General features: G+C 46.7%; 1 protein-coding gene across 1 annotated transcript; it reads right to left on the bottom strand.

The window, feature by feature from the left end:
- Window positions 1–24,568: 24,568 nt before the first annotated feature.
- On the bottom strand, window positions 24,569–27,667 carry LOC114808985 (probable phospholipid-transporting ATPase IF; the record flags this gene model as incomplete). Its single annotated transcript, XM_039911070.1, is given in 3 exon segments — window positions 24,569–24,640; window positions 24,643–26,754; window positions 27,653–27,667. Coding segments are annotated over 3 exon segments (2,199 nt in total), but the record flags the coding sequence as incomplete, so codon positions are not given.
- Window positions 27,668–27,876: the final 209 nt, after the last annotated feature.

Below are 27,876 nucleotides of genomic sequence, written 5' to 3'. Positions count from 1 at the left end.
GCCTTTGCCTTTCAGCCCTGAAACCGAACCATCCTCTTTCCGGGTTTGGTCTCCCAGCCTTTGCCTTCCAGGCCTGGCCTTGAATCTTTCTCGTTACAGATTCGGCCCCTCAGCCTTTTTCTTCCAGGCCTGTTCCCAATCCCTGGCTCTGAACCCTTCTCTTTCCATGTTTGCCACACTTCCCACCCCGCCCCTCCCCTGCCCAGCCTTTGACTTCCAGACCTGGCCCGAACCTTTATCTTTCCAGTTTGGGCCTTAGAGTCTTTCCCTTCGAGGGCTGGTCGCAAACCCTTCTCCTTCCAGGTTTGCACCCCAGCATTTGCCTTCCAGGCCTGGCCCCGAATCCTTCTTACTCCACTTTTCGGCCCCAGCCTTTAATTGCAGGACTGACCCAGAACCTTTCTCTTTCCAGTGTTTGGCCTGCCAGCCTTTGACTTCCAGGCCTCGTTCCCCAGCCTTTACCTTTCCACTTAGGGCCCGCCAGCCTTTGACTTCCAGGCCTCGTTCCCCAGCCTTCATCTTCAAATGCTTGGCAAGAACACTTCTTGATCAGGCCTGGCTCCCCTAGTCTTTGCCTTCCATGCCTGGCCCGAACCCTTCTCATTCCAGTTTGGGCCTCCCTTTACCTTTGCCTTGGCCTTGACCTTGACCTTGGCCTTGGCCTTAGCCTTGGCCTTGCAGGCCTGTCCCGAACCATTCTCGTTCCAATTTTGGCCTCCCAGGCTTTGCCTTCTAGGCCTGACCTGAACCCTTCTCTTTCCAGTTTTGGCCCCCTAGCCTTTGCCTTCCAGGCCTGGCCCCCCTGCCTTTGCCTTCCAGTCCTGTCCCCAAACCCTGCTATTACCCGTTTTGTCCCCCCAGCCTTTGTCTTCCAGGCCTTTCCTCGAATCTTTCTCGTTACAGATATGCACCTCAGCCTTTTTCTTCCAGGCCTGTTCTCAAACCCATCTCGTTCCAGGTTTGGGCCCCCAGCCTTTGCCTAACTGGCCTGGCTCCTTACCCTTCTCCTTCCAGTTTTGGTTCCCCAACATTTCACTTCCAGGACTGCCCCAGATCCCTTCTCATTCCTGTTTAGGCCCCCCAGTCTTTGCCTTCCTGGCCTGATCCTTTATGCTTCGAGTTCCTATTTAGCCCGCAGCCTTTATCCTCCAGGCCTGGCCCTGAACCTTTCTTGATTCAGTTTCCCTCCACCACACACCCCAGGCTTTGCATTCCGTAAATGGCGCCGAACCTCTCTCGTACCAATTTTGGCCGCCCCAGGATTTGTCTTCCAAGCCCGGCCACCCGGGCATTGCTTTCCAGGACTGGCCCCACCCCTTCTCATTCCAGGTTTGCTCCAGCAGACTTGGCTTCCTAGGCCTGGTCCCAAAACCTTCCGGTTCCACTTTTGGGCCACCAGCTTTTGCTTTCCAGGCCTGAAACTGAACCCTTTTCTTTCCAGGTTGGGCCTCCCAGCCTTTGCATCCCAGGCCAGCCCCTGAAGGTTTCTCGTGTCGGGCCTCACCGCCCCCCGCCCCCGCCCAACCATTGCATTCCAGGCCTGGCGCCAAACCTTTCTCGTTCCAACTGTGGCCCCTGAGCCTTTGTTTTTCACGCCTGGACCCAAACCATTCTCATTCCAGCTTAGGCCCCCCAGGCATACTCTTCCAGGCCTGGCCCTGAAACCTTCTTGTTCCAGGCCTGGACCCCTAACCTTAGCCTTTCAGGCCTGGCCCCTAGCCCTTTTCGCTCCAGTTTAAGACCCCAAGGTTTAGCCTTCCAGGTCTGACCCTGAACCCTCCTTGTTCCAGGCCTGGCCCCCTAGCCTAAGCTTTTCAGGCCTGGCCCCCCAGCCTTTGCCTTCCAGGCCTGAAACCAAACCCGTCTCTTTCCAGGTATGACCTCCCAGCCTTTGCGTTCCCGGCCTGGCATCATACCGTTATCGTTCCAGTGTGGGCCCCCCAACCTTTGCATTCCAGGCATGGCCCCGAACGCTTCTCATTGCAGTCTTGTCCTCCCAGCCTTTGCCTTCCAGTTCAGTCTCCAAACCCTTCTCATTCCAATTTTGGCACCCCAGGCTTTGCTTTCCAGGCCTAGCCCCGAACCCTTCTCATTCCAGATATGGCCGCCCAGCCTTTACCTTCCAGGTCTGGCCCCGAACACTTCTTGTTCCAGTTCTGATCCCCCAGGCTTTGCCTTCCAGGTCTGGCCCAATTTTGGCCTCTCAGGCTTTGCCGTCTAGGCCTGGCCTGAACCCTTCTCTTTCCAGTTTTGGCCCTCTAGCCTTTGCCTTCCAGACCTGGCCCCGCACCCTGCTATTTCCCGTTTTGTCGCCCCAGCCTTTGTCTTCTAGGCCTTTCCTCCAATCTTTCTCGTTACAGATATGGCACCTCAGCCTTTTTCTTCCAGACCTGTTCTCAAACCCATCTCGTTCCAGGTTTGGCCCCCCAGCTTTTGCCTAACTGGCCTGGCTCCTTACCCTTCTCCTACCAGTTTTGGTTCCCCAACATTTCCGTTCCAGGACTGCCCCAGATCCCTTCTCATTCCAGTTTAGGCCTCCCAGTCTTTTCCTTCCTGGTCTGATCCTTAATGCTTCGAGTTCCTATTTTGTCCCCCAAGCCTTTGCCTTCCAGCCCTGTCCCCGAACCTTTCTTGTTCCTGTTTCCCCCCACCCCCGACCCCAGCCTTTGCATTCTGGACTTGGCGCCGAACCTTTCTCGTATTAGTTTTGACGCCCCAGGTTTTGTCTTCAAAGCCCGGACTTACAGCCATTGCTTTCCAGGACTGGTCCCAAACCCTTCTCATTCCAGGTTTGCTCCACTAGACTTTCCTTCCCAGGCCTGGTCCCAAAACCTTCTGGTTCCACTTCTGGGCCACCAGCTTTTGCCTTCCATGCCTGGAACTGTACCCTTCTCTTTCCAGGTTTGCGCCCCCCACCAGCCTTTGGATTCCAGGCAAGGCCCTGAAGGTTTCTCGGTTCGGGCCTCACCGCCCCCCCAACCCCCGCCCAAGCATTGCATTCCAGGCCTGGCGCCGAACCTTCCTCGTTCCAACTGTGGCCCCTGAGCGTTTGTCTTCCAGGCCTGGTCCCAAACCCTTCTCATTCCAGTTTTGACCCCTCAGGCTTTGCCTTCCAAGCCAGAAGCCCCAGCCTTTGCCTTCCAGGTCTGTCCCTTAACTCTTTCATTCCAACCTAGGCCTCCCAGGCAGACTCTTCCAGGTTTGGCCCTGAACCCTTCTTGCTCCAGGCCTGGACCCCTAACCTTAGCCTTTCATGCCTGGCCCCCCAGCCTTTGCCTTCCATGCCTGGCCCCAAGCCCATTTCGCTCCAGTTTAGGCCCTCGAGGTTTACTCTTCCAGGCCTGGCCCTGAACCCTTCTCGTTCCAGGTCTGGCCCCCAAGCCTTAGCCTTCCAGGCCTAGCCACACAGCCTTTGCTTTCCAGGACTGAAACCGAACCCTTCTCTTTCCAGGTTGGGCCTCCCAGCCTTTGCCTTCCAGGCCTGGCCTCGAAACTTCCTCGTTACAGATTCGGCACCTCAGCCTTTTTCTTCCAGGCCTGTTCCCAAACCCTAGCCCTGAACCCTTCTCTTTCCATTTTTTTCACATAACCCCGGGGCTCCCCGGCCTAGGCTTTGCCATCCAAGCCTGACCCAAAAGCCTTCTCTTTCCAGGTCTGGCCTCCCAGTCTTTGAGTTAAGGGCCTGGACCCCCAGCCTTTGCCTTCCAGACCTGGCCCAAACCTTTATTTTTCCAGTTTGGGCCCCACAGTCTTTCGCTTCCAGGCCTGGTCGCAAACCCTTCTCCTTCAAGGTTTACCCTCAGCATTTTACTTCCAGGCCTGGCCCCGAATCCTTCTTACTCCACTTTTGGCGCCCAGCCTTTAATTGCAGGACTGACCCAGAACCTTTCTCTTTCCAGCAAGGAAAAGGCTGAGGGGGGTGGCAAACTGGAACGAGAAGGGGCCGGGGGCAGGCCCGCAATTCAATGTTTTGGGGATCCAACCTGGAACAAGAAGAGTTCAGGGCCAGGCCTGAAAGGCAAAGTCTTAGGGCGCCTAAAACTGGAACGAGAAGGGTTCGGGATCAGGCCTGCAAGGCAAAGGCTGGGGGCCCCAAACTGGAACGAGAAGGGTTTGGTGCCAGGCTTGCAAGGCAAAGGCTGGGAGGGCAAAACAGAAGGGCAAATGCTGGGGGGTCAAAACTGGAAGGAGAAGGGTTCAGGGCCAGGCCTGCAAGGCAAAATCTTAGGGCGCCCAAACTGGAACGAGAAGGGTTTGGGGTCAGGCCTGCAAGGCAAAGGCTGGGGGCTAAAACTGGAAGGCAAAGGCTGGGAGTCCCAAACTGGAACGAGAAGCATTCGCGGCCACTCTTGCAAGGCAAAGGCTGGGGGAGCCAAACAGGAAGACAAAGGCCTGGGGGACCAACCTAGAATGAGAAGGGTTGGGGGCCAGGCCTGCAAGGCAAAGGCTGGGAGGGGAAAACTGGAAGGCAAAGGCTGGGGCCCCATCCTATAAGGAGAATTGTTTGGTGCCAGGCCTGTAAGGCAAAGGCTGGGGGGCCAATAGTGGAAGGAGTAAGGTTCGGGGCCAGGCCTGCAAGGCAAAGGCTGGGAGGACAAAACTGGAAGGCAAATGCTAGGGGATCCAAATGGAACAAGAAGGGTTTGGGGCCAGGCCTGCAAGGCAAAGTCACTGGGGCCAAAACTGGAACAAGAAGGGATCGAGGCCAGTCCAGCAAGACAAAGGCTGGGTGGAAAAAACTGGAAGTCAAAGGCTGGGGGGCCAAACTGGAACGAGGAGAGTTTGGGGCCTGGCCTGTAAGGCAACGGCTGGGGGGACCAACTTGGAACCAGAAGGGTTCAGGAACTGGCCTGCAAGGCAAAGACTGGGCAGAAAAAACTGGAAGGCAAAACCATGGGGGACCCAAACTGGAACAATAAGGGTTCGGGGCCAGACCTGCAAGGCAAAGGCTGTGGGGGGACCCAACTGGAACGAGAAGGGTTCGGGTCCTGACCTGCAAGTCAAAGGCTGGGGGGTAAAACCGGAAGTCAAAGGCTGGAGGGCCCAAACTGGAACAAGAAGTGTTCGGGGCCAGACCTGCAAGGCAAAGGCTGTGGGGGGGCGGGGAATAAGTAAGCAAAAAGCGGGGGGGCCCAAACTGGATAGGGAAGGGTTTGGGGCAAAGCCTGCAAGGCAAAGGCTTGGGGGTAAAACTGGAAGGCAAAGGATGGGGGGCCCAAACTGGAACGATAAGGGTTTGGAGTTAGGCCTGCAAGGAAAAAGGCTGGGAGGACAAAACTGGAAGGTAAAGGCTGGGGAGCTCAAACTGGAACGAGAAGGATTTGAGACCAGGCCTGCAAAACAAAGGCTGAGGGCCCCAAACTGGATAGAGAAGGGGTCAAGGCCAGACCCGGAAGGCAAAGGCTGGTGGGCCAAAACTGAAACGTGAAGGATTCTGGGCCAGGCCTGCAAGGTAAAGGCTGGGGGGGGTGTCCAAACTGGATCCAGAAGGGTTCGGGGCCTGGCTAGCAAGGCAAAGGCTGAGCGGGGGCATAACTGGAAGGCAAAGCTTTGCCCTCCCAGCTTTTTCCTTGCAGGCCTGACTCCAAACCCTCTCGTTGCAATTTGGGCCCCCCATCATTATTCTTCCAGTTTTATTCCCCAGGCTTTGCCTTGCAGTCCTGGGCGTGAACCCTTCTCGTTCCAGTTTGACCCCCTCAGTCTTTAATTTGCAGCCCTGCACTCGAATGCTTCTCGTTCCAGTTTGGACCATCCAGCCTTTGCATTCCAGATTTACCCCCTCATCTTTGCCTTGCAGGCCTGGCCCTGAACCCTTCTGGTTCCATTTTCAGACCCCCAGCATTTAACTTCCAGTTTTCCCCCTAGCCTTTGTCTTGCAGGCCAGGCTCCAAATCCTTCTCGTTCCAGTTTGGCCCCCCGAGCCTTTGTCTTTCAGTTTTGCCCACCCAGCTTTTGCCTTGCTGGCCTGGCCTTGAACCCTTCTCATTCCAGTTTGGGCCCCTGAGCCTCTGCCTTGAGGTTTGGCCCCAAACCCGTCTCATTCCAGCTGGGAACCTGCAGCCTTTGCCTTCCTGATTTGCGTCTCCAGCCTTTGCCTTGCAGTCCTGTCCCCACACTTTTCTCGTTCCAAAGTGGTTCCCCAGCCTTTGCCTTGCAGGCCTGTCCCGGAATCCTTCTCGTTCCAGTTTGGCATCCCTAAAACTTTGCCTTGTAGGCCTGGCCCCAAACCCTTCTCGTTCCAGTTTGGGCCCCACAGCCTTTGTCTTCCAGTTTTGCCTGCCAAGCCTTCACCTTGCAGGCTTGGCCTCAATCCCTTCTTGTTCCACTTTTGACCCCAAAGACTTTGCCTTGCTGACCTGGCCCCGAACCCTTCTCGCTCCAGTTTGGGCCACCCAGCCTTTGCCTTGCAGGCCTTGCCCCAAACTCTTCTAATTCCAGTTTGGGCTCCTGAACCTTTGCCTTGCAGGTTTGGCCCCAAACCCATCTCATTCCAGTTTGGGACCCGCAGCTTTTGCCTTCCTGTTTTGTGCCTCCAGCCTTTGCCTTGCAGTCCTGTCTCCAAACTCTTCTCGTTCCAAAGCGGTTCCCCAGCCTTGTGGTTCCCCAGCCTTTGTCTTGCAGGTCTGTCCTGGAATCCTTCTCGTTCCAGTTTGGGATACCTAAGACTTTGCCTTGCAGGCCTGGCCCCGAACTGTTCTCATTCCTGTTTGGGCCCCCCGGCCTTTGCCTTCCTGATTTGCCACCCCAGCAATTGCATTGCAGGCCAGGCTGCAAACCCTTCTCGTTCCCGATTCGGCCCTGCTGCCATTACCTTGCAGCCCTGCCCCCAAACCATTCTCGTTCTAGTTTGGCTCCCCCAGCCTTTGTCTTCCAGTTTTGCCCACCCAGACTTTGCCTTGCTGGCCTGACCTTGATATCTGCTTTTTCCACTTTTGGCCCAAAAGACTTGGCCATGCTGGCCTGGCCCCGAACCCTTCTTGTTCCACTATTGGCCCAGCCTTTACTTTCCAGTTTTCCCTACGCAGCATTTTCCTTGCAGGTCTGACTCCAAACGCTACTTGTTCCAATTTGGGTCCCCCATCCTTTGCCTTGCAGGCCTGGCCCCTAACCCTCATCAATCCAGTCTGGCCCCCTGCCATTGCCTTGCAGACCTTGCCCCAACACTTCTCGATCAAGTTTGGGAGCCCCAGGCTTTGCCTTCTAGTTACACCTGCCCAGCTTTTGCCTTGCTGGCCTGGCCTCGATCTCTCCTTGTTCCAGTTTGGGCCCCGGGCCTTTGCCTTGCAGGCCTGGCCACGAGACCGTCTCGTTCCAAAGAGGATCCCCAGCCTTTGCCTTGCAGGCCTAGCCCCGAAACCTTCTCCTTCCCGTTTTGGCCCCCCAAATATTTGCCCTTCTGTTTTGCCCACGGCCCAGCATTTGCCTGGCAGACCTGGAACCAACACTTCTCGTTCCAGTTTGGACCACCCAGCCTTTGCCTTGCAGGCCTGGCCCCGAACCCTTCTCATTCCATAGTGGTTCTTCAGCCTTTGCCTTGTAGGCCTGGCCCTGAACCTTACTCCTTCAACTATTGGCCCCCCAGCTTTTGCCTTGTAGGCCTGCAACCGAACCCTTCTTGTTCCAGTTTGGGGCCCCCATCATTTGCCAACAGGTTTTGCCCTTCCCACCTCCCCATCCCCACGCAGCCTTTGCCTTGCCGGCTCAGCCCTGAACCTTCTCATTCCAGTTTGGGCCCCCCCAGAATTTGGCTTCCTGGCCTGACCCCTAACCTTCTGGTTCCTGTTTTGGCCTCCAGCCATTGAATCCCAGGCCTGGCCCACCCGCAATTGCCATCAAGGCTGGCCCTGAACCCTTCTCGTTCCAGTTTGGCCCCTCAGACTTTGCCTTCCAGTCCTGGCCCAGAACGCTTCTCGTTCTAGTTTTGGCTCCCCAGCCTTTGCCTTGAAGGCCTGGCCGCAAACCCTCCTCCTTCCAGTTTTGCCCCCAATCCTTTTCCTTCCAGGCCTGGCCCCGAACCCTTCTCATTCCAGTTTTGTCCCCCCAACTCTTTGCCTTCCAGGCCTGGACCCGAACCCTTCTCGTTCCAGTTTTGGTCCCCCAGCCTTTTCCTTCCAGGCCTTGCCCTGAATCCTTCTTCTTCCAGTTTTGGCATCCCAGCCTTTGCCCCGAATCCTTCTCTATCCAGGTTTGGCACCCCAGCATTTGCTTTCCAGCCATGAATCTGACCCCTTCTCATTCCACGCCTAGCCCCCCAGGCTTTGTCTTCCACGCCTGCCCGTTTACCCTCACATTCAGATTTTGACCCCGCAGCATTGGACCACCAGGCCTGGCCCGAACCCTTCTCTCTCTGGTTTTGTCCCGCAGCCTTTGCCTTACCAGTCCTCGCCCAGAACTCTTTTTGTTCCAGTTTTGCCCCTCAAAACCATTGCCTTCCAGGCCTGCCCCTGATTTCTTCTCGTGCCAGTTTTGGCCCCCGGCCTTTGCCTTCCAGCCCTGTCCTGGAATGCTTCTCGGCCTAGTTTTGGCAACCCAGCCTTTTTCTTCAAGGCCTGGCCCCAAATCCTTCTTGTTCCTATTTGGGCCCCCTAGCCTTTGCCTTCCTTTTTTGCCACCCCACTATTGTCTTGCAGGCCTGGCCACCAACTCTTCTCATTCCAGTTATAGTGCCACCCCCCACCCCGAGTCTTTACCTTGCAGGCCTGGCTCCGAACCCTTCTCGTTCCAGTTTTGGCCCCCCAGCCTTTGACTCCCACTTTTACCCCCCAGCCTTTGCCTTGCAGAGCAGGCCCCAAACCCTTCTGGTTCCAGTTTGGCCACCCCAGCCTTTGCCTTGAAGGCTTGGCCTCAAACCCTTCTCGTTCCACTATTAGCCCCCCAGCCTTTGACTCTCAGTTTTACCCGCCAGCCTTTGTCTTGCAGGCCAGGCCCCAAACCCTTCTGGTTCCAGTTTGGCCACCTCAGGCTTTGCCTTGCAGGCCTGGCCCCAAACTCTTCTCAATCCAGTTTGGGACCCCCAGACTTTTCCTTCCAGTTTTGCCCCCCTAGCGTTTGCCTTGCTGGCCTGGCCTCGATTCCCTCTCATTCCAGTTTGGGCCCCCAGCCTTTACCTTGCAGCCCTGGCCCCAAACCCTTCTCATTCCATAGTGGTTCCCCAGCCTTTTCCTGGCAGACCTGGCACTAACACTTCTCGTTCCAGGTTGGACACCCCAGCCTTTGCCTTGCAGGTCTGGTCTCGATCCCTTCTCGTTCCAGTTTGGACCACCCAGCCCTTGCATTCCAGTTTTACCCTCTCATCCTTTGCTTGCAGGTCTGGCCCGAACGCTTCTCGATCCAGTTTGGGGCTCCCAGCCTTTACCTTCCAGTTTTACCCCCCCTAGCCTTTGCCTTGCAGGCCTGGGCCTGAACCCTCTCTTTCCAGTTTGGGCCTCCCAGGCTTTGCCTTCCAGTGTTGCCAGTCCAACCTTTCCCTGGCTGGCCTGGCCTCGATCCCCTCTCATGCCAGTTCGGGCCTTAAAGACATTGCCTCCCTTGTCTGGCCCTGAACACTTCTCGTTCCAGTTTGGCCCCTCAGACTTTGGCTTCCAGGCCTGGCCCTGAACCCTTCTCGTTCTAATTTTGGCCCCCCAGCCTTTGCCTTGCAGGCCTGGCCACAAACGCTTCTCCTTCCAGTTTAGGCCCCCCAGCCTTTACCGTGCAGGCCGGGCCCCGAATCCTTCTCGTTCCAGTTTGGGCCTCCCAGCCTTTGCCTTCCAGGCCTGGCCCCGAACCCCTCTCATTACACATTTGGCACCCCAGCCTTTGTGTTCCCAGCATGCACCCGAACACTTCTCTTTCCAGTTTGGGCCCCCCATCCTTTGCCTTCCAGGTCTGCCCCCCACTCAGCAATTGCTTTCAAAGCCTGGCTTCAAACTCTTCTCTATTCAGTTTTGCGCCCCCCACCCCCCGCCCAGGCTTTGCCTTTCAGGCCTGACCCCAAACCCTTCTAGTTTCAGTTTTGCCCCCCATCCTTTTCCTTCCAGGCCGGGACCCGAACCCTTCTCGTTCCAGTTTTGGCCCCCCAGCCTGGACCCAAAAACCTCTCTTTACACTTTTGGGCCTGAGCCTTTTCCTCCCAGGCCTTGCTCGGAACTCTTCTTCTTCCAGTTTGGCCCTCCCAGCGTTTGTCTTCCACTTTTGCCCGCCGAGCCTTTGCCTTGCAGGCCTGGCACCAAAAACTTCTCTTTCCATTTTGTGGACTTATAGGTTTGGCCCCGAGCCTGTGCTTTGCAGGCCTGTCCCCAAACTCTTCTTGTTCCATTTTTTGCTCCCTAGGCTTTGCTTTACCATTTTGCCCGCCTAGCCTTTGCCTTGCAATTCTGAGCCCGAACCCTTTTTGTTCCAGTTTGGGTTACCCAGCCCTTGCATTCCAGTTTTGCCCTCTCATCCTTTGCCTTGTTAGCCTGGCCTCTATCACTTCTTGTTCCAGTTTCAGCCCACCAGCCTTTGACTTCCAGTTTTAACCCCCAGCCTTTGCCTTGCAGGCCTGGCCTGAACCCTCTCCTCCCAGATTTGCCCCCCCCGCCAGCATTTGCCTTTCCGTTTTGCCTCCCCAGCTTTAGCCTTGCAGGCCTGGCACCAAACCCTTCCCGTTCCAGTTTGGGCCCCCTAAGACTTTGTCTTGCAGACCTGGCCCTGAACCCTTCTCCTCCCAGATTTGGCCCCCCCAGCATTTGCCTTTCCGTTTTGCCTCCCCAGCCTTTGCCTTGCAGACCTGGCACCAAACCCTTCACGTTCCAGTTTGGGACCCCCAGCCTTTGCCTTCTCATTTTGCCCCCCAGTCTTAGCTTTGCAGACCTAGTCCTGAACCCATCTCCTTCCATTTTGGGCTCTCATGCCTTTGCCTTGCACGCTTGGCCCCAAACCCTTCTCCTTTCTGTTTTGCCACCACCCCCCAACCGTTGTCTTCCAGTTTTGCCCCAGAACCTTTGCCTTGCTTGCCTGGCCCAGAACCCTTCTCGTTTCACTATTGCCCCTCCCAGCTTTTGCCTTGCAGGCCTTGGCCTGAACTCTTCTCCTTCCTGTTCCCCTCACTGACCAAGCATTTGCTTGCCCTGAATCCTTTTCGTTCCACTTTGGGCTTCCTAGACTTCGCTTTGCAGGCCTGACCCCAACCTTTCCCGTTCCAGTTTGGGCCCCCCAGCCTTTGCTTTCCAGTTTTGCCCCCTCCCCAGCCTTTGCTTTGCATGTCTGGCCCACAACTCTTCAACTACACAGATGACACTCAAATCTACATCTCCCTCCACCTCTGTTCTCTCTCCCTCCTTCCAAGATCATATCTCTTCCTGCCTCCAGGACATCTCCAACCTGGATTTCCTCATGTCACCTAAAGCTCAACATGTCCAAGACTGAGCTCTTTATCTTCCCCTCCAAACCTTGTCCTCTCGTTGACTTTCCTGTTACTGTGGACGGCACGACCATCTTTTCCGTCTCACAAGCCCACAACCTGGGTATTATATTTGACTTTGCTCTATCATTCACCCCTCATCCCAATCCATCATCAAAACCTTCCCGTCTCACCTTCACAACATCGCCAAGATCCACCTTATCCTCTCCATCCAAACTGCTACCTAGCTGGTACATTTCTCATAATATCCCGACTAGATTATTGCAGCAGCCTCCTCTTTGATCTCACATCCAACTGACTCTCCCCGATTCAGTCTATACTTCACTCTGCTGCCTGGATTATCTTTCTACAGAAACGCTCTGGACATGTTACTCCTCTTCTCAAAAATCCCTAAGGGTTGCCTATCAACCTTCGCATGAAGCAAAAACTCCTCACTCTCTCCTTCCTTCCTCTTTCTTACCTCGCCTCCTTTCTCTCCTTCTTCAGCCCATCCCTGTACACTCCGCTCCTCTGTGGTAACCTCCTCAGTGAACCCCGATCTTGCTTGTCCCACCTTCAATCCCTGGCCCACATCCTACCGCCTACCTAGAATGGGTTGAAGTTAAATTTCGGTTTTGGTTTAAGCTTAGCCATAAGGCTAGGGCCAATTTGAAGGGAAGGGTTAGGCTTAAATTTAAGATTATTGTAAAGAGTAAGCCCCAGTGTAAGGGTAGTATCCGTGTTAGAGGTATCTTGCCACATGTCTACTCTGTGATTTGGGACAAATCTCTTGACTTCTCCGAGTCTCAATTACCTAATTTGTAATATGGTGATCAAGACAGTGAGACACTGTGTCCAACCTGATGCCCTTGTATCTACTCCAGCGTTTCAAAAAGTGCTTTGCCCAGAGTAAGTGCTTCACAAATGTTACAGTTTTTATCATTATTCTTTTGATGATGAATATGTAGGGTTAAGTTTTGTGAGAGGCTTAAGACTACGCTTCAGGCTATGGTTACAGTGAGACTTACCATTATGGTTAAGGTTCAGTAACGGATAATGTTAAAGTTAAGTTTAGGTTTAAAGTCTAAATTCGGGGTAGGACTATGATCAGGATTGGGTTTAGGTTTAGGTTTATGAATAAGGCCAAGATCAGGTTTGACCTAGGCCACAAGTATACGAGAATAGGATTATGTTGGAATTTAGAGTGGAGTTAAAATTAGGGTTGGGATTATGGTTAGTTGTAGACTTGAGGCTGAGAGTAGGGCTAAGGTTATGGTTAAGTTTAGGGTTAAACCTAGGGCTAAGATTGGGTGTAGAGATAAAGTTAATCTTGGGGTTTAGGTTATGATGCGAGTTTAGGATTGGTGTTATGGTTAGTTGTAGATTGAAGGCTAAAGGTAGGGCTAAAGAATGGCTAGGGTTAGAGCTAAGCCTAAGGCTTAGCCAAGGTGAAGAGTTTGAGTTATGGTCAAGAGTTAGTCCTGGGCTAAGTCAAAAGGTAGGGTTTGGTGTTTGGGTTAAGTTGGGATTTAGTGGTATGGTTAAAGTTAACTCTAGCTCTAAGGTTAGGATTATTTTGGAGTTAGGCTTGTGGTTAAAATTCGGGTTAGTCACAAGACCTAGGACTAGGTTTAGGGCTAAAATTAAGGTTAAGGTTATGGCTAGGTTTAGGGTGATAGGATTTGTATTAATGGTATGATTAGCATTTGGGTAAGGGCCAATCTAGAGTTAGTGCTAGGCCTAAGCGTAAGGTTTAACAGTAAGGTTAAATTTTGTCTCAGGGGTAAAAGTTGGTGATAGAGTTAAAGTTGTGTGAGAGTTAACGTCAAATTTACTACAAAGCCTATTGCTAATTTCAGAGTTTGTATTAAGGCTAGACTTCGAAATAAGTTTAGGGAAGGGATTAAGGTTTCCGGGTAAATGTAGGGTTTAGGTTTTGATTAGGCTAAGGGTGAAAGTTTGGGAATGAGAGGTAGGGTTAGGGTGAGGTTAACGTTGAGGTAACTGTTAAGGAAAGGACCAAGTTTAAGGTTATATTCTATGGTAAGTGTTAGGGCTAGGTTAAGATTTAGGGGTTGTGCTTATGGTCAGAATTTGACAGACTGAAGATTAATGGTGCCATTAGGGTTTAGCCTAGAGTTAAGGTTAGGGCTAAGGACAGGGTAAGTTGAGTTAGGGTTAGTGTTCATGGTAAGCTACTGGCTAGACCCAGAGTAAGGTTCATATTCAAGTATAAGGTTAAGATTAAGGTTAGGGTTTCGTTTAGCATTAGGGCTAAACCTAGGGTTAATGTTAGCCATAAACCTAGTGCAGTTGTTGTGGTTAACGTTAGGTTGATAGTTTAGGGTTAGGGCTAAGATTATGGTGTAAATCGGGTTTAGGACCAGTGTTAAGGTTAGTTTTATGCTTAGATTTAAGATTAGAGTGAGAGTTTGCTTTAGGGTTAGGGGTAGGGTAACATTGACAATAGGTTTAGAGCCAGGGCAGTATGTCGCCCTGAAGAAGATTTACAAGTTGAGCACCATTCTTGGAGCTGAAAGTTCCCCTCTCCACAGGCCCTCGGACATTCAACCCTGAGGATTTGGAGTTAATTTGAACATTAGCTGAAATTAGAGTCAGTTAGTGTTAGCGTTAGATTTTAACTAGGGGTGACGTTTAGGGTTAAGGATTAAGAGTAGTTTGATGTTATGTTTAGGCCTAAGAGTAAGGTTAGGACTAGGGTTGTGTCTAGGGTAGGGTTAAGGATAAAGCCTAAGGTTATGTTTAAGACTCTTTCTAAGGTTAGGATTATATTTAGGGTCAAGTGTTAGGGATCGATTTAAGGATTGGCATTAAGCTTCAAGTTAGCTCAAGGCTCGGGCTTTAAGGGTTAGCTCGGGAGTTAGGATTAAGGTTAGTACTGAATTGGGAGTTGGGTTTAGAGTTCAGGTTAAGTTAGTTGCAAGCTGAAGGCTATGTTTAGGTCTCATCTTCAAGACAAGGTTGGTGTTTGGGTTAGGTGAAGTTTAATAATACGGCTACGCTTAATACTAGGGCTAGATCTAAGGCTGAGTTTGGTTTTTGTTTAGGTATAGGGTAGGCTAATGCTCCAGTCTCGGTTTGTACTTACTGTTAGGGTCGGAGTTAGCATTAAGGCTTGTGTTAACGTTATTGTTAGTTGTAGGCTTCAGCCTGTGCCTAGGGCTAGGATTCTCTATAAGGTTAGAGCTACGTTTAGGGCTAAGATTAGGAGTAGAGGTAGGTTTAGGATTAGGGTTTAGGTTATGGTGAGGTTCCAGGGTTGTTTTTATGGTTAGTTGTAAACTGAAGTCGAAGGTAGGGATAAGGTATGGCTAGGGTTAGGGCTAGACTTTAGAGCCTGGCCAGATGTAGGTATAGGGTTGGGGTTAGGGATTGGCCTAGGGTTAGGACTCTGGATTGGAAGCAGCATGGCTCAGTGGAAAGAGCCTGGGCTTCGGAGTCAGAGGTCATGAGTTCGACTCCCGGCTCTGCCATTTGTCAGCTGTGTGACTGTGGGCGAGTCACTTAATTTCTCTGTGCCTCAGTTACCTCATCTGTAAAATGGGGATTAAGACTGTGAGCCCCACGTGGGACAACCTGATTCCCCTGTGTCTACCCCAGCGCTTAGAGCAGTGCTCGGCACATAGTAAGAGCTTAACAAATACCAACATTATTATTATTATAGGGGCAGGGTCTTTGGTTTATGGTGAGTTTACGGTTAGGTTTAACTCTAGGGCTAGGGTAAAGATTAGGTCTGGTGGTAAGGATAGGGCTTAACATTAGGATTGCTTTTAAAGTTTCCGTTAGGGTTAAAGCTTTTGAGAAAATGGACAGCATCACACATTTACTCAACTTGCAAGATAGAAGAAATACGACCCATGCAGGAAACTCGATTACAGAAGGGCTGTACACTGCAAGGCAAGGATCTGTGTAGAGACATCTTCTCTTACTGTAGATACTTTCTTCATGGAACTGAACACTTAAAATTTCAAGAAGAGCCCCTTTTTCATTTTGTGGTAAAAGGGGAGTTTCAACGCAACGACTTTGACAGATTGGTGGGAAATACATAATCCACTCAATTACTTACTTAGCAGGATAGACGAAAGATGACACATGCAGAACTCTAGACTTCTGAATTGATGTATACTGCACGGCAAGGATCAGTGTAGCTCTCTTTTGTGACTGTAAAACCATGGTATTGAGAAGTGAAAATTTGGAATTCCAAAAACGTTTTTTTTTTTGGCATTTAATGCCAAAGACATGACCTGCTAGAGAATGGTGCCTCGAGTTTTGACTCATCTTGGCGTTCTGTAAGGAGAGTATAGACCACACATTAGTCCACACATACTGGTTAGCATAACCTTACATGTTTTGAGATAAAGTCTTAAACTATACAACACAGCATCCTTTTTCTTTAACTGATGCACAGTTTTGATACCACCAGAATGAAATAGGAATAAAATAGAAAACCAGGAGTCTGGTCGTTACAAGATTCTTACCGATCAAGTGTGCTTCTCTATAAAGCCATTCAAATGTGACAAAATAGACCGATTCACACATTCTCTAAAATTGCTTCAAAGCAAGATAGGAGACAAATGGTAGATCCATAGGACTAAATTCCAGATTGGATTTACACTGCGGGATGACGATCAGTGTAGATATCTTCTGTTACTATTTCACCAGGAACTGAACATTGTTCATTTCCAGAAGAATGCATTTGGAATTTCCAGCTAGAGAGGGTTCAACGCAAGTGATGTTTGCTGCGGTGGAGAGTAACACACATTCACTTAACATCTGTATCAAACGAGAGAGAGGAAAAATGGCAAGATACCGAAGAGAACTTACCTTAACCCCCGCTGCAGTGCTGAGCCCAGTAAGGTGGGCAGCACTCTAGATAACTTCCAGTTAGAGCAAATAACGTTTACTTCTGAAAAACAGCAGGACCCAGTGCAAAGAGCACGGACCTGAAAGTCAGAGGTCATTGGTTCTAATCCCTCCTCTGCCACTTGTCTTCTGTGGGACCTTGACTTCTCTGTGCCTCAGTGACCTCACCTGTAAAGTGAAGATTGACTGTGAAACCCACAGGAGACAGACAGAAAACGCTGTCTTCACTCCAGGGCTTAGAACAAAGCTGGGCACATAGTAAGCGTTTAACAAATACTGTCATTATCATTATCATTATAACTTCTATATGGAGCTGAACAGTTGAAACCTCGAGGGGAGGCCATTTGGCATTTCATGTCAGTCGAAGATCAACTCAATTGGCTTTTACAGAATAGAGGGAAACATGCTTTCCCTCAACTTCATTACTTAGTAAGGTAGAAGGTAGAAGGTAGAGGTAAGGTAGAAGTAAAATAACTGAACATTGTTGATTTCCAGAAGGATGCATTTGGAATTTCCAGCTAGAGAGGGTTCAACGCAAGTGATGTTTGCTGCGGTGGAGAGTAACACACATTCACTTAACATCTGTACCAAACGAGAGAGAGGAAAAATGGCAAGATACCGAAGGGAACCTACTTCAACCCCTGTGGCAGTGCTGAAACCTGTAAGGTGGGCAGCACTCTAGATAACATCCAGTTAGAGCAAACAAGGTTTACTTCTGAAATACAGCGGGACCCAGTGCAAAGAGCACGGGCCTGAAAGTCAGAGGTCATTGGTTCTAATCCCTCCTCTGCCACTTGTCTTCTGTGGGACCTTGACTTCTCTGTGCCTCAGTGACCTCACCTGTAAAGTGAAGATTGACTGTGAAACCCACAGGAGACAGACAGAAAACGCTGTCTTCACTCCAGGGCTTAGAACAAAGCTGGGCACATAGTAAGCACTTAGCAAATACCGTCATTATCATTATTATTATAACTTCCATATGGAGCTGAACAGTTGAAACTTCAAAGGGAGACCATTTGACATTTCATGTCAGTCGAAGATCAACTCAATTGGCTTTTACAGAATAGAGGGAAACACGCTTTCCCTTAACTTCATTACTTAGTAGGGGAGAAGAAAAATAACTTGCAAAAAACTAAACTTCTGATGGAGGGCAAGGATAAGTCTAGATCTCTCTTGTTACTACATTGCTGTTGTACCTGGAACTGAGCATTTGAAATTTCAAGAAGAGTGCAATATAGCATATGGGTTTCAAGGTTTTGATAGGATGGAGAGAAGCACATTCTATCAGCTTTCTTGCATACCTTGCACTTAGAAGGCTGGAAGAAAAAATGGTGCATGAAGATTACTACACTTGTGATGCAGTGCAAGCATCTTCCGTTTCTGTATTATTATTTTAAATGGAAGTAAAAATTTTGAAATTTCAAAAAGCTCTTACTTAGCATTTTGTGCCGGGAGGGTTTCAATACAAGTGAGTTTCACAGAATGGAGAAAACACATTCACTCTTAAATTAGGAGGCTAGAAGAAAAATGACTGATGCCGCGGACCAGGCTCCATATGTGCTCAAAACACATTCAAGGCTATGTTCTGTTACTGTATTGCTGTTGGACACGGAACTGAACATCTGCGTTTTCAAGAAGAGTTCATTAGGCATTTTGTGCCATAACGGTTTCAACGCAAGGGGCTTTGATAAGATTGAGAGTAACACACGTTTTTAAAACCAACTTGTCTATTTAGCAGGATAGAAAGAAAATGGTATATGCCGAAGGCTACACTCTCGTTAGGCCATATTCTACAACGCAAGGATCAGTGTATTCCTCGTCTCTGTTTGTATTATTGTATTTTCACATGGAACTGAACTTCAGAAATTTCATGAAGCTCTCATTTAACATTTCGTGGCAGAGGCGTTTCAGCACAGGTGAGTTTTACAGAATACAGAAAACGCACATTCTCTTCTGTGAAGAATATTTTTGTTGCACACGAAACCTAATATTTGCAATTTGAAGCAGAGTTGATTTGGCATTTTGCGACATGCGGTTTTCAATGCAAGTGTCTTGGACAGAAACATACGTACCCTCATCACTCTGAATTTAGTAAGGCAGTTAAGGAAACCCACGTACTTAGCAGTAAAGAAGAAAAATAGCAGATGTCAAGCATTAGACTCTTGGGGCTGTGTGCTGTAGCACAAGGGTGGGTGTAGGTATTTTTTATTTCTATATAAACAATCTGACGTGGTTTGAAACATCTGAAATCTCATGGAGTTCCCAGTTAACTTTTTGTGGCCAAAGGATGTCAGTGCAAGTGACTTTTTTACAGACCGGAGAAAGCACACACTCAGTGAACCTATTCACCCTTTCTTAGCAGGCTAGAAGAAAAATGACTGTTGCCAAGATTAAGCTCCTTTTGCGCCAAACTCTGTGAGGCAAAGATCAGTGTGGCTATCTTGGGTTACTGAAATGCCGTTGTAAATACTGACCATTTAAAATGTGAAGAAGACTGCGCATGGCGTTTTGTGCCATGTGGGTTACAAGTTAAATGTCTTTCGTAGGAAGAAGAGAAACGGACACTGAATTGGCTTTCCTATTCAATGGGCTTACCGAAAAACACAGAACAAAAATAGGCACATGCATGAGACTATTCTCCTGGAGCACCGCAAGTTCTAGTACCAAGATCGTTGTAATCTTCTTCTGTTTCTCTACTAATGTTTCACGTGGAACTGAACAGTTGAAGTTTCATGATCCTCTTCTATAATATTTTGTGCCAGGTAGGTTTGAATGCAAATGATTTCATATAATCGAGAGAAAAATACATTCAATTAAAATAATAGATTAATACGATTTAGCGGGATAGGAGAAAAAAGCAACATGCAGAACATCCTATTCCTGGTGTGCAGTATACTAGAGTTCCAGAATCATTGTAGATATCTTCCCTTTTTACATGAACTCTTTTATGTAGAGCTGAGCAGTTGAAGGTTCATAAAGCTCTCAGATCTCATTTCGTGCCAGTGGGATTTCAACAAAAAGACTAAAACACAGTGTGTAAAAACCAAACACGTATATTCATTGCTCACGTTCACTCTTGCTTAGGCTAAGAGAAAAATGACTCTGGCAGAAGACAACACTCCTTTTGTGCTGAAGAGTGCTGGACAAGGATCAGTGTAAATGTCTTCTGTGCCTGAATTACTGTTGTCCATGGAAGTGAATATTCGCAATTTCCAGAGGAGTTCTTATAACATTTCGTTCCAATGCGAATTTCAGCCCAAGCAGCTTAATTACTAAGATTGAGAGAAAAACACAGTAATGAGGGGTTTTTTTTTTGTTAACTTGCATGTATTTACAGTTACTTAGTTTCTTAGAGTTTACTTAGAGTAAACCCTACACTACTTACACTACTGATGAGCTGCTAGAGTGCAGGCTTCTGTTCTTGTGTGCACTATTTTGCATGGAGGGAAAAGTTGAAGATTAACGAAGGTGCCATAAAACATTTTGGGTCAAAAGACAACGCAAGGCAAGTGGTTTTTACAGAATGGAGACAACGCACAAGTCGGTCAGCACATTCACCCTTACTATGCGGGCTGGAAGAAAAAAGAATAAAGGGGTACTAGGTTCCTTCTGTGAAGAACACTGAGTAGCATTTATCAGTGATGCTGTTGCACATTAAACTGAACATTTGTACTTGTAGAAGAGTTTTTCATTAATGAGTGTTTCTCTCAATCTTGATAATAAAGCCAGTTGCTTTGAAACCCATGTTACGAAAGGCCAAAATAACTCTTCTTCTCATTGCAAAGGTTCTGTTTCATGTGCAACAACAATATTGATAAATGCTCTTGACAACTTTCATTAACTTCAAATGTTCTTTCTTTGCAAAATAGTATGTACAGAACCAGAAGTTGCCAACAATGATCCTCGCTGTCTAGAATTCGAAATGGACTATTGTTCTTCTATCTTGCTAAGTCAACAAGTTAACTAAAACATTCAGTGTTGTGTTTTTCCCTCAGTTGTAATAAAAAGAACGATTGCATTGAAACTAGCATGGCATGAAATGCTATAAGAACACTTCTGGAAATTGCAAATATTCAGTTCCATGTACAGAAGCTATTTACATTATCCTTGTCCAGCAGTGTTCAGCACAAAAGGAATGTAATCTTCATGTGGCATTTTTCTTCTAGCTGCTAAGTGAGAATGTGTTGAGCTAATATGCGGGTTTTTTTTCATTGTGTTGAAGTTTTTATCCCACAGGCAAGAAAGGAGATCTGAGAACTTCATGAAATGTCAACAGCTCAGCTCCATTAAAATAGTTAATAATGTTGGTATTTGTTAAGTGCTTACTATGTGCAGAGCACTGTTCTAAGCGCTGGGGGATACAAGGTGATAAGGTTGTCCCACGTGGGGCTCACAGTTTTAATCCCCATTTTGCAGGTGAGTGAACTGAGGCATAGAGAAGTTAAGCGACTTGCCTAAAGTCACACAGCTGGCAAGCGGCACAGGCGGGATTCAAACTCATGGCTTCTGACTCCCAAGCCCGGGCTCTTGCCACTGAGCCACGCTGCTTGTCTAAAATAGTTGATACAGAAGTGTTCTAAACTCTAGTATTTTCTGTAGTTCACAACCCATCAGTAGTTTTGTGTTTTGCATGTCCTATTTTACCTCTATCTTGCTAAGAAGGCAAGATATCCAAAAATTAATTGATGTGTGTATCTTAATAATAAAGTCGCTTGTGTTGAATCCTGCATACAACGAAAACCTATAAAAAACTCTTTTGGCAATTGTGAATATTGGAAATTGTTTCACTGCTTGTTTTTTTTTCCCCTGTCTTTCTCTCCCTTTAAAACTCTGAGCCCATTGTTGAGCAAGGATTGCCTCCATGTCTTGCAGGTTTGGGGTTTCTGCGTGTTTCTTGACTTCCAAGCACGAAGTCCTGTGTTCTGTACACATAAAGTGCTCAGTAAACACGACTGAATGAACAAAATATTTAGTTATATTGATTACAGTATTAGAGGTACAGAAGACACCTGCACGATCCTTCTCCAGCAGTGTTCAGCACAAAAAGAATGAAGTCCTCTGCATGAGTCATTTTTCTCCTAGCCTGCTAAGTAAGCGTGAATTTGTTTTTGAAACCCCACTAGCACGAAATGAGAATTGAGAGTTTCCTTAAACTTTAGCAACTCAACTCCACATAAAATAGTTCATATGCAAACAGAAGATGCCTATCATTGAACGGTAGTATGAAACGAACATGGAATATGGTTTTCTGCATGAACTATTTTTCTCCTGTTCTGCTAAGTGGGCAACTTAGAAGATGACAAAGTGAAAACGACTGAAGTACTGGTTGAGCACCCTTGTAATACTCCACAGTTGCCACAAGAGGGCAGCTGCCCGGTTTTTATCTGTCCCCGGCTGGCTCCTCTGGATTCCCAGATCCCCGGTGGGGGCAGGGCAAGAATGACCTCGAACCACCTGGAGTTTAGTCATCTGCATAAGTGGCTTTTTTTCCAGTCTGCTAAGTAAGAGTGAATGGGTGTTATCTCCATTCTGTAAAGATCACGAAGGTTGTAACCTCTCTGGCCCGAAGTATGTGGAACTTCATGAGACTTCGACTGATCAACTCCAGATAACATAATTCATATGGAAAAAGAAGATGCCTACAACGATCCTTGAACAGTAGTATCCAACATACTTAGAATACGGTGTTCTGCATGAACTGTTTTTTCTTATATCCTGCTAAAGGGGCAACTTAAATAAGAAAACTTAGGGAAACTCTTATGACACGAAATACTATTTGACCTCTTCTTGAAATTTTATATCTTCAGGGCCATGTAAAACAACAGTTCAGTCACACACAAAAAGAACCTAGTTCTTTCATGAGTCATTTTTCTTCTTAAATAAGTTAGAATGTGCATTTCCCTTATTCTGAAAAAGTCACTTGTGATGAAACTCCCGTGGAACCAAGTTCTCATAAGAACTTTCAATAAACTTTAAATGTTCTTGTTACACGTTAAAAAAAGTTCATACGGAAACAGAAGACGCCTTTTTTCTACTATGTTCTGTAGTCTAGTGTTCTACATGTGCCATTTGTCTTCTATCTTGTTAAATATGCAAGGTAACTAAAAATCAATTATTGTATGTTTCTCTCAATCTTAATAATGAAGCCGCTTTCTTTGAAACTCGCTTGGCACGGTATGCTATAAGAACTCTTCTGGAAATTACAAGTATTCAGTTCCTTGTACAACAGTAATCCTGACCCAGAAAATATCTAAATTGATACTTGTTCAGCAGTACTGTTCAGCCCAAAAGAAGTGTAGTCCTCTCTAAAAATAATTTTTCCTCTGGACTGCTAAGTGAATATATGTAGAGTGTGTGCTATTTTTCCATTGTGTTGAAGCCTTTATGTTGATACCCCACAGGCAGGTAAGGAGAGCTGAGAGTTTCATGAAACGTAAACTGCTAAGCTCCACGTAACATACTTGATAGAAAAGATGCCTACAATCTAGTATGTTCTGTAGGATGAGCCCATCAGTAGTCAAGTGTTTTGCATTTGCCATTTTACTAAGTAAGCAAGATAACCAAAAAAAGTGTTAATGTGGGTTTCTTCCCAATATTTAGTTTAGGGGTTTTGTTCAGTTTATGGCTAGGATTAGAGCTGATTGTCCATTTTGTATTTAAGTTTTGCATTAGTGTTTTAGGGTTATTGCTAGAGCTACGATTAAGGTTAGGACTAAGGTTGGAGCTAAATTTTGAGTTGGTTTAGGGTTAGCCATACAACTAGGGCAAATTTGAAGGGAAGGGTTTTGCTTAAGGTTAAGCTTATTGTAAAGGATGAGGCTCAATATAAGGGTACAATTAATGTTTGGAGTATCTTGCTACATGTCCACTCTGTGATTTTGCCCAAATCTCTTAATTTCTCCAAATCTCAATTACTTCATCTGTAATATGGGGATCAAGACAGTGAGACACTGAGAGTTTCTTACCTGATGCCCTTGTATCTATTCCAGCATTTGGTTTAACAAATGTTAGTTTTTTAATCATTACTCTTATGATGATGAATAAGTTGGTTTAAGTTTTGTGGGAGGTTTAGGGCTAAGCCTCAGACTAGGGTTAAGGTGAGTGAGAATTACCCTTCGTGTTAAGTTTGGGTAAATGATAATGTTAGGGTTAGGATTAAGTTCAGAGTTCAGGATAGGACTATAGTCAGGATTGTGTTTAAGTTGGAGTTTATGTTTAGCGCCAGAATCAGGTTTGACCTAGGCTGCAATGATACAATGATAGGCTTATGTTTGAATTTTGAGTCGTGTTAAAGTTAGGGTTGGAGTTATCGGTAGTTGTAGAATTGATGCTGGACGTAGGGCTAAGGTTATGGTTAAGTTTAAGGCTAAGCCTAGGGCTAAGATTGAGTCTAGAGATAGGGTTAGGTTTGGGTTTTCGGTTATGCTGAAGGTCTAGGATTGGTGTTTTTGTTAGTTGTAGATTGAAAGCTAAGAGTAGGGTTAAATGGCTTGGGTTAGGGCCAAGCTTAAGGCTTGGTCAAAGTAAAGTATTGGGTTAATGTTTGAGTTAGGGTCAGGAGTTGACTTTGGGCTTCGTCTCAGGTTAGAATTTGGTTTTTTGGTTAGGTTGAGGTTTAGTGGTATAGTTAGGGGTAACCTGAGGGTGCGGATTAGGATTAGTTTGTGGTTAGGGTCGGGGTCAGAAATTAGGTTCATTCAGTAGTATTTATTGAGCGCTTACTATGTGCAGAGCACTGTACTACGTGTTTGGAATGTACAATTCAGCAACAGATAAGAGACAATCCCTGCCCAGTGACGGGCTTGCAGTCTAAATGGGGGAGAGAGACAGCAAAGTAAAACAGAACAAAACAAAACAAGACATCATCATCAAGATAAATAGAATCAAGGAGATATACACCTCATTAACGAAATGAATAAGGTAATAAATAATATACACAAATGAGCACAGTGCTGAGGGGAGGGGAATGGGGAAGAGCAGCGAGTGGGAGGGGGGAATAGAGGAGAGGGGGAGCAGAGGGAAAGGGGAGTTCAGTTTGGGAAGGCCTCCTGGAGGAGGTGAGTTCTCAGTAGGGCTTTGAAGAGCCCTATACATTTGAACATTCTATTTTATTCTTTCTGATTTTCCTGCTTGTATTTCTCTATTTCTCTTTAGTTAGGAGACTGAACATCTTCATGGCAGGAAATGAACTTCGCTTCTGGTTTACTTTTCAAGTGAATAAAATGGGTTGTGGTACTCATGAGCATTCAATAATTACCATTGTTACTATTGGTATATATTTATTTTAAAGGGAAAGAGTAACCAAATCTATTTATTTACTTGTTGTGAAAACAAACAAAAGAACTAATGTAAAAACTGTGGTGAAATAAAACAAACATTCTTATAAAAAAAAACTACTGTACAAGAGTTGCTATTCTAATATAGTAAAAATGGCCATGGACAAAAAGCAACTTGGAAAGGAATTTAAATCTTGCTATTGCATAGTCACTGTTTCTTACAGCTTGCCTTCCTTCTTTTCCCATGATTCCGATGCCAACGTGTGCCTCTTGTATCATGCTTACATCATTAGCACCATCACCAATGGCTAATGTTATTGGTTTCTCTGGAGAAGTTTTTAACAGTCGCACTACTTTAGCTTTCTGAAGAGGAGCCATACGACAGCATAACACAGCAGAACAATTTCTGCAAACTTCCATAAATAATTTCTCATGTTTCCTGAGTGCAAGAGAGAGGCTGGTCCCATCTACAACGAGTCCATGCTGAATCACATGATCCTCTTGTATCCTTTTGGCCAGTTGTCTCAGCTTTTCTGCACAGTCACTGTCTGATTTCTGCTGCGTAAATTCAAAGATGTTCATGGCTCTGTGAAAATGTCCACATGATAAGCTCACGCTGACAGCCGTTTCGTGTATATCTCCATTAAGAACCCATATCTTGATACCAACCGTTCTCAAGCCTTCAATAGTTTCTTGGACTTTATCTTGAAGTCTGTCTTCCACTCCTGTAGCCCCAAGCAATTTCAGATCGTTCTCAATGAAATTGAATACATCTGCTAATTTCTGTTCTCGCTGTTGTAAGGCAGTTCTGGCTTTCATTGGGCATTTATCAATTTCAAGATATTCTTGAGCTGTGAATCGCCTATAGGCCACACACAGAGTTCTCAGTCCTCTCAAAGCAAATTCTTCAACATGAATCCTCGTTTTGTCTATTTCTCCTCTTGTACTGTAAAGAAGAATGGCAGATTCTGCTCCTTTAGTGAACAAAAGCTTTTCATGGGAAGTGGACTCTACAGTCCCACTCATTCGCCTTTGATCAGCATCAAACTCCAGAACATGAAGCAATTTGTATCTTTCATGTGTTCCAAGACTTTTAATTTCCACAGCTTCTCCACTAGTGCGAGTAAATATAACACCAACTCTCCTAGCTGCTTCAACTAAAGCCTTTTCATCTGGGGAGGAAGCATAATAGTCCAACTGAGATGATACTCCATTGGCAAACCAGGAATTATCTCCAAGGCTGTCAGTTTGATCAGCACTGATCTGTACCTTGTGACAGAGACAGACTGCTTTCATGAAGAGTTCCTCTTCTTTGGGAAGTCTTGGTCTGATTCCATCTGGAGAATCTGCTGTATGTCCTTCTGGTACAGTACTGCCATTAATTTCATGGTACTTAATTCCATTAATCGAACATTCCCTAAACTGCATTTCATTTTCTGTTAATGTACCGGTTTTATCTGTAAACACATATTCCACCTGTCCCAGTTCCTCATTCAGATCTGAAGTATTGACTTGAGCTTGCTGATCTGTTTCTTCATGATACAGATCAAGATCCCATCCGATAAAAAAGGATCCCAGAAATTTCTGCATCTGAACTGTCACATACAGTGAAATTGGGATGATTAAATTGTAGTGAACCAGAAAAGCAAGGAAGTCTGAAATAAATCTCAGAATCTTACTGCTGTTTCTTTCATGCTCTGTTTTTTGGTTATACCAAGGTTCATCCCATTTTTCTTCCATTTGCCAGGCATACGTCAGAATAGTACTGAGGATGGCTTCAAAAAGGAGGATTATTAGGTAAATGATCAAAGAGGAATTCATGGACTTCTCTACTGCTGATTGTTTCTGTGATTTACTCTTATAATTTAACGCCGTCTTAGTTTCCATACCTGTATATACAGCGACACCAAAAATTTGTTTTGTGTTTTTTAACCTGGCTCCACGAAGCAAGAGACTTTCAGGACCCAGTGGTCTTACAGTTTCTTCCATCTGGTGGTTGACTGTTATTCTTCCAACAAACCTGTACAAATCCGCTTCTGGTTGCTGACATTCTATTACAGCAATAAGAGTATCCAAGTTGGCAACTGTCTGTAATACTGCTGTTTCTGGGACTGCAATGTGTGTCTTAAGGTTAGTTGCAAGACCTAGGACTAAGCTTATGGTTATGATTACTGTGATGGCTAGGTTTAGATATGTGTTACTGGCATGATTAGCGTTAGGTCTAAAGCCAATCTAGGGTTAGTTATAGGGCTAAGAGTAAGGTTAGCTTTAGGCTTAGCACTAAGGTTAATTTTCAGTTCAGGGATAAGGTTGGCAGTAAAGTTAAGTTTAAGTGAGGTTTAAAGTCAAATTTAAGCTTTCATGAAGCTTAAGCTTTCATGAAGAGTTCCTCTTCTTTGAGAAGTTAAAGTCACTTTGAGAAGTCACTAAGCTTAGTGCCAATTTCAGAGTTTGGATTAAAGCTAGATTTCAGAATGGGTTTATGGAAGCGATGTAGGTATATGGGTAAGTGTAGGGTTTGGGCTTGGATTAGGCTAAATGTGAAGGGCTTGAGTGAGAGGTAAGGTTAGAATGAAGGTTAACTGTTAAGGAAAAGGCCATATTTAGGGTCAAAATGTTATGGTTTGTGTTAGGGCTAGGCCAAGAGTTAAGGTTTGTACTTAAGGTCAGAATTTGATTCAAACTGCAAATTAATGTTACATTTAGGGTTTGGCTTAGTGTAAAATTAGTGTTAAGGATAGCGCAAGTCGGGTTCAGGTTAGGGTTCATGCTAAGTTTAAAGTTAGTGTTAGGGCTTAGGATACTGGCTAGACCCAGACTAAGATTCACGGTTAGGGTTATGGTTAAGATTAAGGTTAGGGCTAGGTTTAGGGTTAGGGCTAAATTTAAGATTAGTTATAGCCTTAGACTTAGTGCTACATTACGTTAGGTTTATAGTTAGTTTAGGGTTGGGGCTAAAGTTATGGTTACAGTCGGGGTTAGGACCGATTTTAAAGTAAGGGTTAGGTTTATGTTTAGATTTAAGATTAGGGTAATGGTTTGTTTTAAGGTTGAGGGTAAGTTAGAGTTGGCATTAGGTTTAGAGCCAGGGTGAACATCAAAGCAAAATGTCACCCTGAAGAACACTTACAAAGTTCAGCAGCATTCTGGGGGCTGAACCTTCCCTCTTTCAAGGGCCCCCTGACATACAACCTTGAGGATTTGGAGTTAATTTGAAGGCTAGCTGAAATTAGAGTCAGTTAAGGTTAGATTTCAACTTGGGGTGAAGTTTAGGGTTAGGTATTAGTTTTAGTTTGGTGTAACGTTTAGACTCAAGGGTAAGGCTAGGAGTAGGGTTGTGTTTTGGGTTAAAGA

Source organism: Ornithorhynchus anatinus, unplaced genomic scaffold (assembly GCF_004115215.2).
Source record: "Ornithorhynchus anatinus isolate Pmale09 unplaced genomic scaffold, mOrnAna1.pri.v4 scaffold_82_arrow_ctg1, whole genome shotgun sequence".
NCBI lineage: Eukaryota > Metazoa > Chordata > Mammalia > Monotremata > Ornithorhynchidae > Ornithorhynchus > Ornithorhynchus anatinus.
Note: the sequence above shows the minus strand (reverse complement) of the source record. Positions and strands in the feature narration are given on the sequence as shown.